The following is a 9395-nucleotide window of genomic DNA, read 5'->3' on the forward strand; positions in this document are numbered from 1 at the left end:
TGCAAATTTTTGAATCAAATTATGGAAAAATATTTTTCTTGATCATTTTGACATTAAATTTGTTATTTTATCAAGGAATAATGATAATTATCATTAGATCAAATTTAATGGGATGAATTGAGTAACAGCTGTGTACACTCAGTGACAAAATGGAGAGACTTGGCAACGTTTTTCTCCTATCTTTCTCCACTGCCATTATAACCTGGACCTCACTATATTACAATGCGGCGCTTCCTAGCAAGATGGCGGATTTTTGCGACAGGGTACTAGCCAAGTTTCCAGCGGCGCGATTTAGGAAGGGCAGGGGGGCCTAGCCCCCCCCCCCCCCCAAGGAACAGATATATAATGAAAATGCGGGTCTATATATCTACACGAATCCTTAGAATTTCATACTGATTTAAAACTGTTTTTAATTTATTGTAGAACTCCTAGTCACAAAAATCATGTAATTAATGAAAATCCAGCTGTTGCATAAACAAACAAATATTGAAAGTTTTCCACAAGACAAGAGAAATTGAAAAGGGACCGCGACGAATAATTGGGACCGCGGAAAAGTCTAACTTTAAATATACGACCTCAAAAAGTAAATATAAAAAATGTAATTTATAAATGTTTCTAAAAACAAATGTAAATGAAAATGGTTGAACAATGAATCGGTAAGTGCACAGAAGCACAGAACAAAATACTTAACTAAGAGGTTAGATGTCTTCACCAGCTGGCTTAAAGAAAACCAGTAGGATTTCTGGAAGGTCTGCGATGCCCATGGGCTGGACACCAGGTAGGCGTCGGCGTCAAATTGGACCAGATACCCGGACAGAACCGGCAACAGGACGGCAGGGAGCCGTGGAACCAAGTACCAGGGCGGCGTCGGCGGCGAACTGCGCTGAATCTTCAGAAGACCGGCAGTGAGACGGCAGGGAGCCGTGCAGAAGTTGAATCCACTCCAAGTGTGACCAGCAGCAGGCAATGATGGTAACAAGGGCGCTGTACTAAGCGTTACAACTCAGTAGGTTTGTTACAGATGGAGATAGAATTGAATCCAAGTCGGTAGGATGATGATTACAGATGTCATCACGGCAGGTGTTGCGCGATAATGCGTAGGCTTGTGCATGGACAAGATGTTGTTAGAGAAAACTAGTAACTCCAGGCAAGTGAATAGATCACAAATGTAAATTGTTGTGGTGATATGAACGAAGCACACAAAAATTCTGATAAACCACAATGGTGATGATGATAGTTCAATGAAGGTGTACACACGGCAGGCGCAATGTAACTTAGCAGCATACAAGTAGATTGATAGCCGCGACCCAATAAAGCAATTTCAAACATGAACAGTTCTAGGTTACAATGAGGTGGCAACTGGTGGCCAAAATAGTGCGCAATAGTCACTGAGAAAAGAAATCACAATGGTGTAGATTTCAAATGATGAGAGGAAATTACAAGGGTTGATGTAATTCCAAGAAGAATTGTCATGGACAAGCTTCTTCAAATCCTAGATGCAGGATAAATTGTAACCTTGCTTAGTAACTAGTTCAATGCAGAAATGTCTGATGCATAAATAATGTTTTTAATGCATTGAGTGTGATGGAACTATATATTTTCTTGATGATTGAAAATTGTCAGGTGCTGACAAAAATGTTCTTGCAAGTGAGAGATTGCAAATAAAGTTCATGATGAAACAAATAACCTAACATGTATCATTGGACACAGCTAAAATTGAATACAGAAAATAAAGTTCTTCTGAGCCTTCTTCTAGTAAAAATAGTTCATTCTGGATATTATCGTTGTTGGATCAACAGTTCTTCAGAATTAGAAGCACAAATTTGATAAATGTCGAAATTCGAAGTTGTGGGACAAAGCACATTGCGTGCGAGTAATGTCGTTCAGTTACTTACAAGTTTTTTGACACAAATAATGATGAACGTTGAAAACTAGAATACCACATCGAGAATAGATATTTATGAATCGATGAGACACATTTTCATGCGAATTTGTCACTTTTAGATAAAAAGGGATAAACTTGAAACTTGGAAATACACTTTCTTTTGGCCATTCCATCGAGACGAGCAGGTAGGAAGAAAGCCTACAAGGAAGTGTACCAACTGTGAAACAATGAACCCACCAGCAGAAAAAAATGGCAAATATAAATGAATAATGCCATAATAGGCTAAAGTAGGACTAATGCTGAACTAAGTATAATAAATCTAATTGATAAATCGATTGAAAATGACAAACTTGACGAATAAAAATTAAAACTATCAAAATCGACAGGGCAAATTGTGAACACAAGCACCAGCGCTCCAAGCGGCAGCAACCAAAACAAGTGGTGACACACAAGCACCAGCGCTCCAGGAGGCGGCAACCAAAACAAGTGGTGACTGCAAATGCCAGATTTAACATAAGGTCCCCCCTTGAGGCATCAAGGATGTCTCAAAAGAAAAAAAGTGAGCAAACAAAAACAACAATTATGTTAAATCTGGTGATTAGAGAGGCTCACGACAGGAGCAGGAGGCATAAACCAAATTTGATACAAGGTATCTACAAGAAAATGTGCCTAGACAAAAGACAAGTCAAATGACAAAAATAGACAAGATCGAACAAAAATCCACTTTCTGCTGAAATGGCAGATATATTTAAAAATGATGCAGAATCACTAATGGGAAACAAATTCAAAGGACTTAATCGAAATACGCAGATAAACCAATTACTAAATATACAAGAAATTCCAAATAGAAGGAAGATATGAATATGACAATAAAAACTAACAATATTGCAAATTGATGATAATGAAGGAGCGATGCTAGCGTCCGACGCCATGCCATTGGACGAAAAAATGAATGAAAGGATGATTAGACACAATACAAAAATCAGATAAATGCTAAAAAATGAGCATCTGACAACATACCATCGGTAAAAGCCAACGTAAAAAAAAGACAAATATAATTGAGAATATGCAAATAAGACATAAGTGATAACTAACCTAATCTAATTCTTCTTCTTGAGGCAGAGGAGCGATGCTAGAGATAGCACGCTTGAAAAGTCCAGTTTCCGTAAGTACCGTAACAACGCGCACCTTCTGGTCTTTTCCAGGGTGTAGTTCAACAATGCGTGCTAAACGCCATGTAGAAGGAACAGTGCCAGGATCTTTGAGTAATACGATGGTGTCCACCTTGAGATTTTCAGATTCCTCAGTCCATTTTGCTTTAGTTTGTAGGGTAACGAGATATTCCGTTGACCATTTTTTCCAGAGCTCTTTCGTAGCTAGAGCAAGATTTTTCCAGCGCGAACGATGATCTATATGAGTTGTCTCAGGTAGCGGAAATGGAAGTGCAGTAATGGGCCTTCCAATAAGAAAATGTCCGGGAGAAATATATTGCAGGTCTTCAGGGTCCTCAGAAAGAGGGATAAGAGGCCTGGAATTCAAAATCGCTTCCACTTGAGCAGAGAACGTTGTTGCATCTTCATAGTCCAATATTTTGTTGAATGAAATAGTTTTGAAAATACGCTTGAAGTTTTTTATCGCATTCTCCCACAATCCACCGAAGTGAGGTGCTCGTGGAGGGATAAAACGCCATGAAATGTTAAACAATGTCGCAAAATTTTGAATTTCAGACTGTGAACGTTCATTCGCAAAGAAATTGCAGAGTTCTTTCAATTCATTGTTAGCGCCTACGAAGGTAGTGGCATTATCGGAAGAAATTGAAAACGGTATACCACGACGTGCAGTGAATCGAATAAGTGCATCAATGAATCTTTTAGTTGATAACTCAGAGACAACTTCAACATGCACAGCGCGAGTTGCCATACATACGAAGACAGCAAGATACGCTTTAGAGTAAGTACGTGACTTAGTAGTACCTAATCTCAAATTGAATGGTCCAGCATAGTCAATACCCGAATTATAAAATGGAAATTCGGTTTGAATGCGCACAGCAGGTAAATTGCCCATAATTTGTTCAGTACGGGAACTAGAGAAGCGAAAACATGTGATACAGGCCTTGAGTACGCTTTTCACGGTACGACGAGTGGATAAAATCCAAAATTTTTGGCGAATGCTGGCCATTGTGGATTGAACACCAGCGTGAAGCAAACGTCTATGACAAGAATTGATAAGAGACCGAGTGAGTTTGTGCTTAGCTGGAAGCAAAATTTGATGTTTAAAATCAAATGACATTTTTGACTCTTGAAGTCGTCCGCCAACACGAAGGAGGGAGTCAGAATGAATGAATGGGGTAAGACTTCTGATTCGGCTGTTAGGCAGCAATGGTTTGTTGGCCTTCAATTGACATATGTCCTGATGAAAGGCTTCAATTAAAGAAATGCCTGTATTAGATTTAGCAGAGGCGTCGAAAACTACGCACAATTTTGTAGTTGTCGAGTCGGGCTTGAAAACTGGGTGGTGTGGTATATGAAAACATTTTTCATAAGGCTGACTGTCAGGTACAGGAGACATATGACCAAGAGATTCATACTCGTCCATAAAGGCTACGTATTGAGAACGCAATTCAGCATTAGTAGCAAGTCTTTTTTCCAAAGAATGAAAACGCACAAGTGCTTGATGACGAGATTGACCCAATAAATCGAAATTATCTTTTTTAGGTAGTGCAACCGAGAAGCGGCCGTCTTGTCCTCGTTGTACATTATCAAGATAGTGTTTTTCAATTTGATGCTGCTCCTTAGTTACGCTATCTTTGAGAAGGACTTCCTCAATTTTCCAAAACTTCTCTAATTGTCTGGAAATGTCATGAGTTGACACACAATTTGAGCTAACGGGTTGCTCGCATGAATTGAGAATGTTAGGCGCGATAGCTCCCCAAACAACCCAACCCAGTTTGGTATTTTGAAGAGTGCATTCATCAGCTAACTGAATTTGACCACAAGCTTGGATAGAAGAATAAATAGCAACACTGAGAAGCAGGTCGACTCCCTTAGAAACATGAAATTCAGGGTCAGCTAACTTAACATTGGGTGGAATATTGAAGTTTTGTAAGTTGAGCCCAAATGGAGGAATGCTAGGGGTAATTTTCTCAGTTAATATGCAACTGACTTCCTTCGACCACGTTCGGTCAGGAGAATGTATGAGAACAGCAGCAGTACACACAGGTGCTGAACTGGTACCAGACACAGTGTGAATGGTATTATTAGAATACACAGAGTCAAGGTCCAATTGAGAAGCAAGAGCCTTGGAAATGAAGCAAGCATCACTACCGGTATCAAGCAGTGCGCGACATGAAATAACTTGATTATTTTTACTCAAAATATGCAATTGCGCTGTGGGCATGATGTTAACTCGTTGTAACAAGCTAGGTGAGTTTGAATGCGCACAGTTTGAATTGCTGATGGCTTGTGAACTTGTCGACGAGGTCGGAGTGACAACAGTTGTGACACTCGAAGTGTCAGACACTGAAATTGATGATGCTTGACTGACTGGACGAGTCAAGCTAGGTGTGAACACAGCTGGGCTAGGTATGTCAGACTGCTTTGACTCAGAACAACAACAATTCGATGAGGACTTAGAAGCCTGCTGACGATTTGGTTTACGAGTGTGAGCATTATTTGAAGAAGTATTTTTCCCTACAGTTGGGGAAGATTTACTATTATTGAAATGCAATAATGAGTGATGGGCCTTGCCACAATCTCTGCAAGCACCAAAACATTGGTGATCCTTACTGAAAGGTCGAAGACAGTTTCTACAGAGATTCTTTTGCTGTACAGCGTTTAGACGAGCTGTAGGCGCCATATTGAGAAATGTATTGCAACGAAAGACATTATGATTGGTGTCATTGCAAAACAAGCATCCAGAATACTTGACAAAAGTTGAGGACGTGCTGGGACGAGAATTATTGTTAATTGAATTATGACTAGGCTTACCATTGCCAGACTGGTTGTTGACCAGTCGTTGCGCAGATTGCGCATGACTGCCGAGACCAAAGGAGACATATTGGGAAACCTTGTGCTGTTGCTCCATAAAGGTCCAGAGGTTGTCTAAGGAAGTCTTGTCCTTAACGGAGTTTGACCGCTCCCAATCACGTAAAGTATTGGCATCAAACCTAGAAACTATGAGATGCATGAATAATAGATCCTTTACCTCGATGTCAAGTTCAAGTGACTCTAACGCTGTAATATTCAATTTTTGGTGATCAATAAATGTTCGCCATGATTGTGCAGATTTAGAGTTGAGTGATGGTGGATTCATGATGGCTGAGATATGGCTATCAGCAATGAGTATTACGCTGTTGTAGCGTTGAGTAAGCAAGCTCCATGCTAGCTTAAAATCTCCCGGTGGGGAATTGGCGATCCGATTCAGAGCTTCGCCTGAAAGAGCCTGTTTAAGATACTGATACTTAATGCTAGGTTCTACCGAATCATTGTTTACAATTATACTAGAAAATCCAGCTTTAAAATCGAGCCATTTGTCAAAGTTACCATCGAAGGTCGGAAGAGGTATTTCAGGTAATCGAAAATTACTATTAGTGGGTGCGGGTTGTGCAACAGGAGCTGGCGCAATATTGGCGTCAGTCTGGCCATGTGCTTTTTCAAAGTTATGTATGTGTTTGTTTATGCTAGCTGTTACAGAAAGAAATTCATCTAGGGTAGCAAAATGCTCCTCGTCATTAAAATTATCTGAGTCTAGAGATTCTAGCTTGTCTTTTATTTCAATGTATCTGTCCTTCAAATCTTGGACATCAGTTTGCAATAATTTCAATTCATAATAAGCATCCTCAGAAAGAGGAGCTTCAAAATTAAGTTTCCTTGCATTCCAGCGCAAATGCTTTATCACATCTCGCCGCTCAGCCATGACTGCCTGAAGGGCAGAGTTGCTTCTAGTCTCAGGCATATTCTGAGGTAAGTTAATTTATACAAAGAATCAATTTAAATAACAAAAAAGAGCAATTAATAAAATTGATGCATAAATACAATATGTCTGGGCATCACCGGCGTGCGTCCTCTTCGGTCGGTCAGTGCGCTGTGTTACGTTCAAGCTTGAGTCAGTGGCAACGAGTAAGCCCTGCGCGCAGCCGAGCGAGTAGTCCGCAGCCAGTTCACAGTCCCAGGAATTAGAGCAGGTTGTACCCGACACGAACACAGCGTGTCCTGGAGGGGTTGCCCAATAACTAAAAATGACTCACAGTGAATTAGTATAAGCACTACAATGGTCGTGCACTATGCTATACAAGAAATGTGTATGCAAGTGCGAATTTACAAAAAACGCAACCGAAGGTTGGAATTTTCGCGGTCGACGGTAAGTGTAAGTTATAGAGGTCGTAAAAAACAAACGGAATTTGAACCAAGATGGCCGCAGGCCAAGATCCGGCTGAGGAGGACCACCTTTATGAGTAATTTGGGTGAAATTGAAGCGTAACCTCCAATCTTCTAAGCGGACTGCAATGATTGTGACATTAAGAGTCGTCAAGATCTGAATTGCAACTCTCAATGAGACCACCCAAACTGTCCTCATAAAAGACTCTGGTAAGCAAAAAGGAATGATATTTAAGAGAGTTATTGATCAGCTGTAGTTGAAATTGAATATATGAATTTATAGTACCATCTTGGAACAGGTAGGCTATAGTACCATCTTGGAACAGGTAGGCTAAATGACATACAAGGATTAGAATCATAAAGAATATTATAATGATCATGAATACGTAACAGACCTTCTAAAAAGTGTAATTTGGTTTGTTTTATTACCTTAGAATAGTAAAGCATGTACATACAATGGTGGGTCCACACAGTTGGACAATTATGTTGACAAATAAAAAGAGAATTCAGAATCTTCAAAATACAATGTTTTGAATTTATTGTAGAACTCCTAGTCACAAAAATCATGTAATTAATGAAAATCCAGCTGTTGCATAAACAAACAAATATTGAAAGTTTTCCACAAGACAAGAGAAATTGAAAAGGGACCGCGACGAATAATTGGGACCGCGGAAAAGTCTAACTTTAAATATACGACCTCAAAAAGTAAATATAAAAAATGTAATTTATAAATGTTTCTAAAAACAAATGTAAATGAAAATGGTTGAACAATGAATCGGTAAGTGCACAGAAGCACAGAACAAAATACTTAACTAAGAGGTTAGATGTCTTCACCAGCTGGCTTAAAGAAAACCAGTAGGATTTCTGGAAGGTCTGCGATGCCCATGGGCTGGACACCAGGTAGGCGTCGGCGTCAAATTGGACCAGATACCCGGACAGAACCGGCAACAGGACGGCAGGGAGCCGTGGAACCAAGTACCAGGGCGGCGTCGGCGGCGAACTGCGCTGAATCTTCAGAAGACCGGCAGTGAGACGGCAGGGAGCCGTGCAGAAGTTGAATCCACTCCAAGTGTGACCAGCAGCAGGCAATGATGGTAACAAGGGCGCTGTACTAAGCGTTACAACTCAGTAGGTTTGTTACAGATGGAGATAGAATTGAATCCAAGTCGGTAGGATGATGATTACAGATGTCATCACGGCAGGTGTTGCGCGATAATGCGTAGGCTTGTGCATGGACAAGATGTTGTTAGAGAAAACTAGTAACTCCAGGCAAGTGAATAGATCACAAATGTAAATTGTTGTGGTGATATGAACGAAGCACACAAAAATTCTGATAAACCACAATGGTGATGATGATAGTTCAATGAAGGTGTACACACGGCAGGCGCAATGTAACTTAGCAGCATACAAGTAGATTGATAGCCGCGACCCAATAAAGCAATTTCAAACATGAACAGTTCTAGGTTACAATGAGGTGGCAACTGGTGGCCAAAATAGTGCGCAATAGTCACTGAGAAAAGAAATCACAATGGTGTAGATTTCAAATGATGAGAGGAAATTACAAGGGTTGATGTAATTCCAAGAAGAATTGTCATGGACAAGCTTCTTCAAATCCTAGATGCAGGATAAATTGTAACCTTGCTTAGTAACTAGTTCAATGCAGAAATGTCTGATGCATAAATAATGTTTTTAATGCATTGAGTGTGATGGAACTATATATTTTCTTGATGATTGAAAATTGTCAGGTGCTGACAAAAATGTTCTTGCAAGTGAGAGATTGCAAATAAAGTTCATGATGAAACAAATAACCTAACATGTATCATTGGACACAACTAAAATTGAATACAGAAAATAAAGTTCTTCTGAGCCTTCTTCTAGTAAAAATAGTTCATTCTGGATATTATCGTTGTTGGATCAACAGTTCTTCAGAATTAGAAGCACAAATTTGATAAATGTCGAAATTCGAAGTTGTGGGACAAAGCACATTGCGTGCGAGTAATGTCGTTCAGTTACTTACAAGTTTTTTGACACAAATAATGATGAACGTTGAAAACTAGAATACCACATCGAGAATAGATATTTATGAATCGATGAGACACATTTTCATGCGAATTTGTCACCTTTAGATAAAAAGG

General features: G+C 39.7%; 1 protein-coding gene across 1 annotated transcript; it reads right to left on the reverse strand.

Moving 5' to 3' along the window:
* Positions 1-411: 411 nt before the first annotated feature.
* Positions 412-9092, reverse strand: LOC120352735. The gene is made up of 2 exons (XM_039434724.1): positions 4407-9092; positions 412-3506 (listed from the first exon to the last, which is right to left on the reverse strand). The coding sequence occupies exons 1-2, from the start codon at positions 6836-6838 to the stop codon at positions 2981-2983; spliced, it is 2958 nt and encodes a 985-aa protein (XP_039290658.1). The 5' UTR covers positions 6839-9092; the 3' UTR covers positions 412-2980.
* Positions 9093-9395: the final 303 nt, after the last annotated feature.

The sequence above is a fragment of the Nilaparvata lugens genome, chromosome 8 (assembly GCF_014356525.2).
Source record: "Nilaparvata lugens isolate BPH chromosome 8, ASM1435652v1, whole genome shotgun sequence".
NCBI lineage: Eukaryota > Metazoa > Arthropoda > Insecta > Hemiptera > Delphacidae > Nilaparvata > Nilaparvata lugens.

Coding starts and splice junctions, on each gene's coding strand:
- LOC120352735 (XM_039434724.1), bottom strand. CDS start 6,838: ATGCCTGAGACTAGAAGCAACTCTGCCCTTCAGGCAGTCATGGCTGAG. Junction 3,507..4,406: donor TATGAAAAATGTTTTCATAT/ACCACACCACCC, acceptor AAAAAACTTCAA/GCGTATTTTCAAAACTATTT.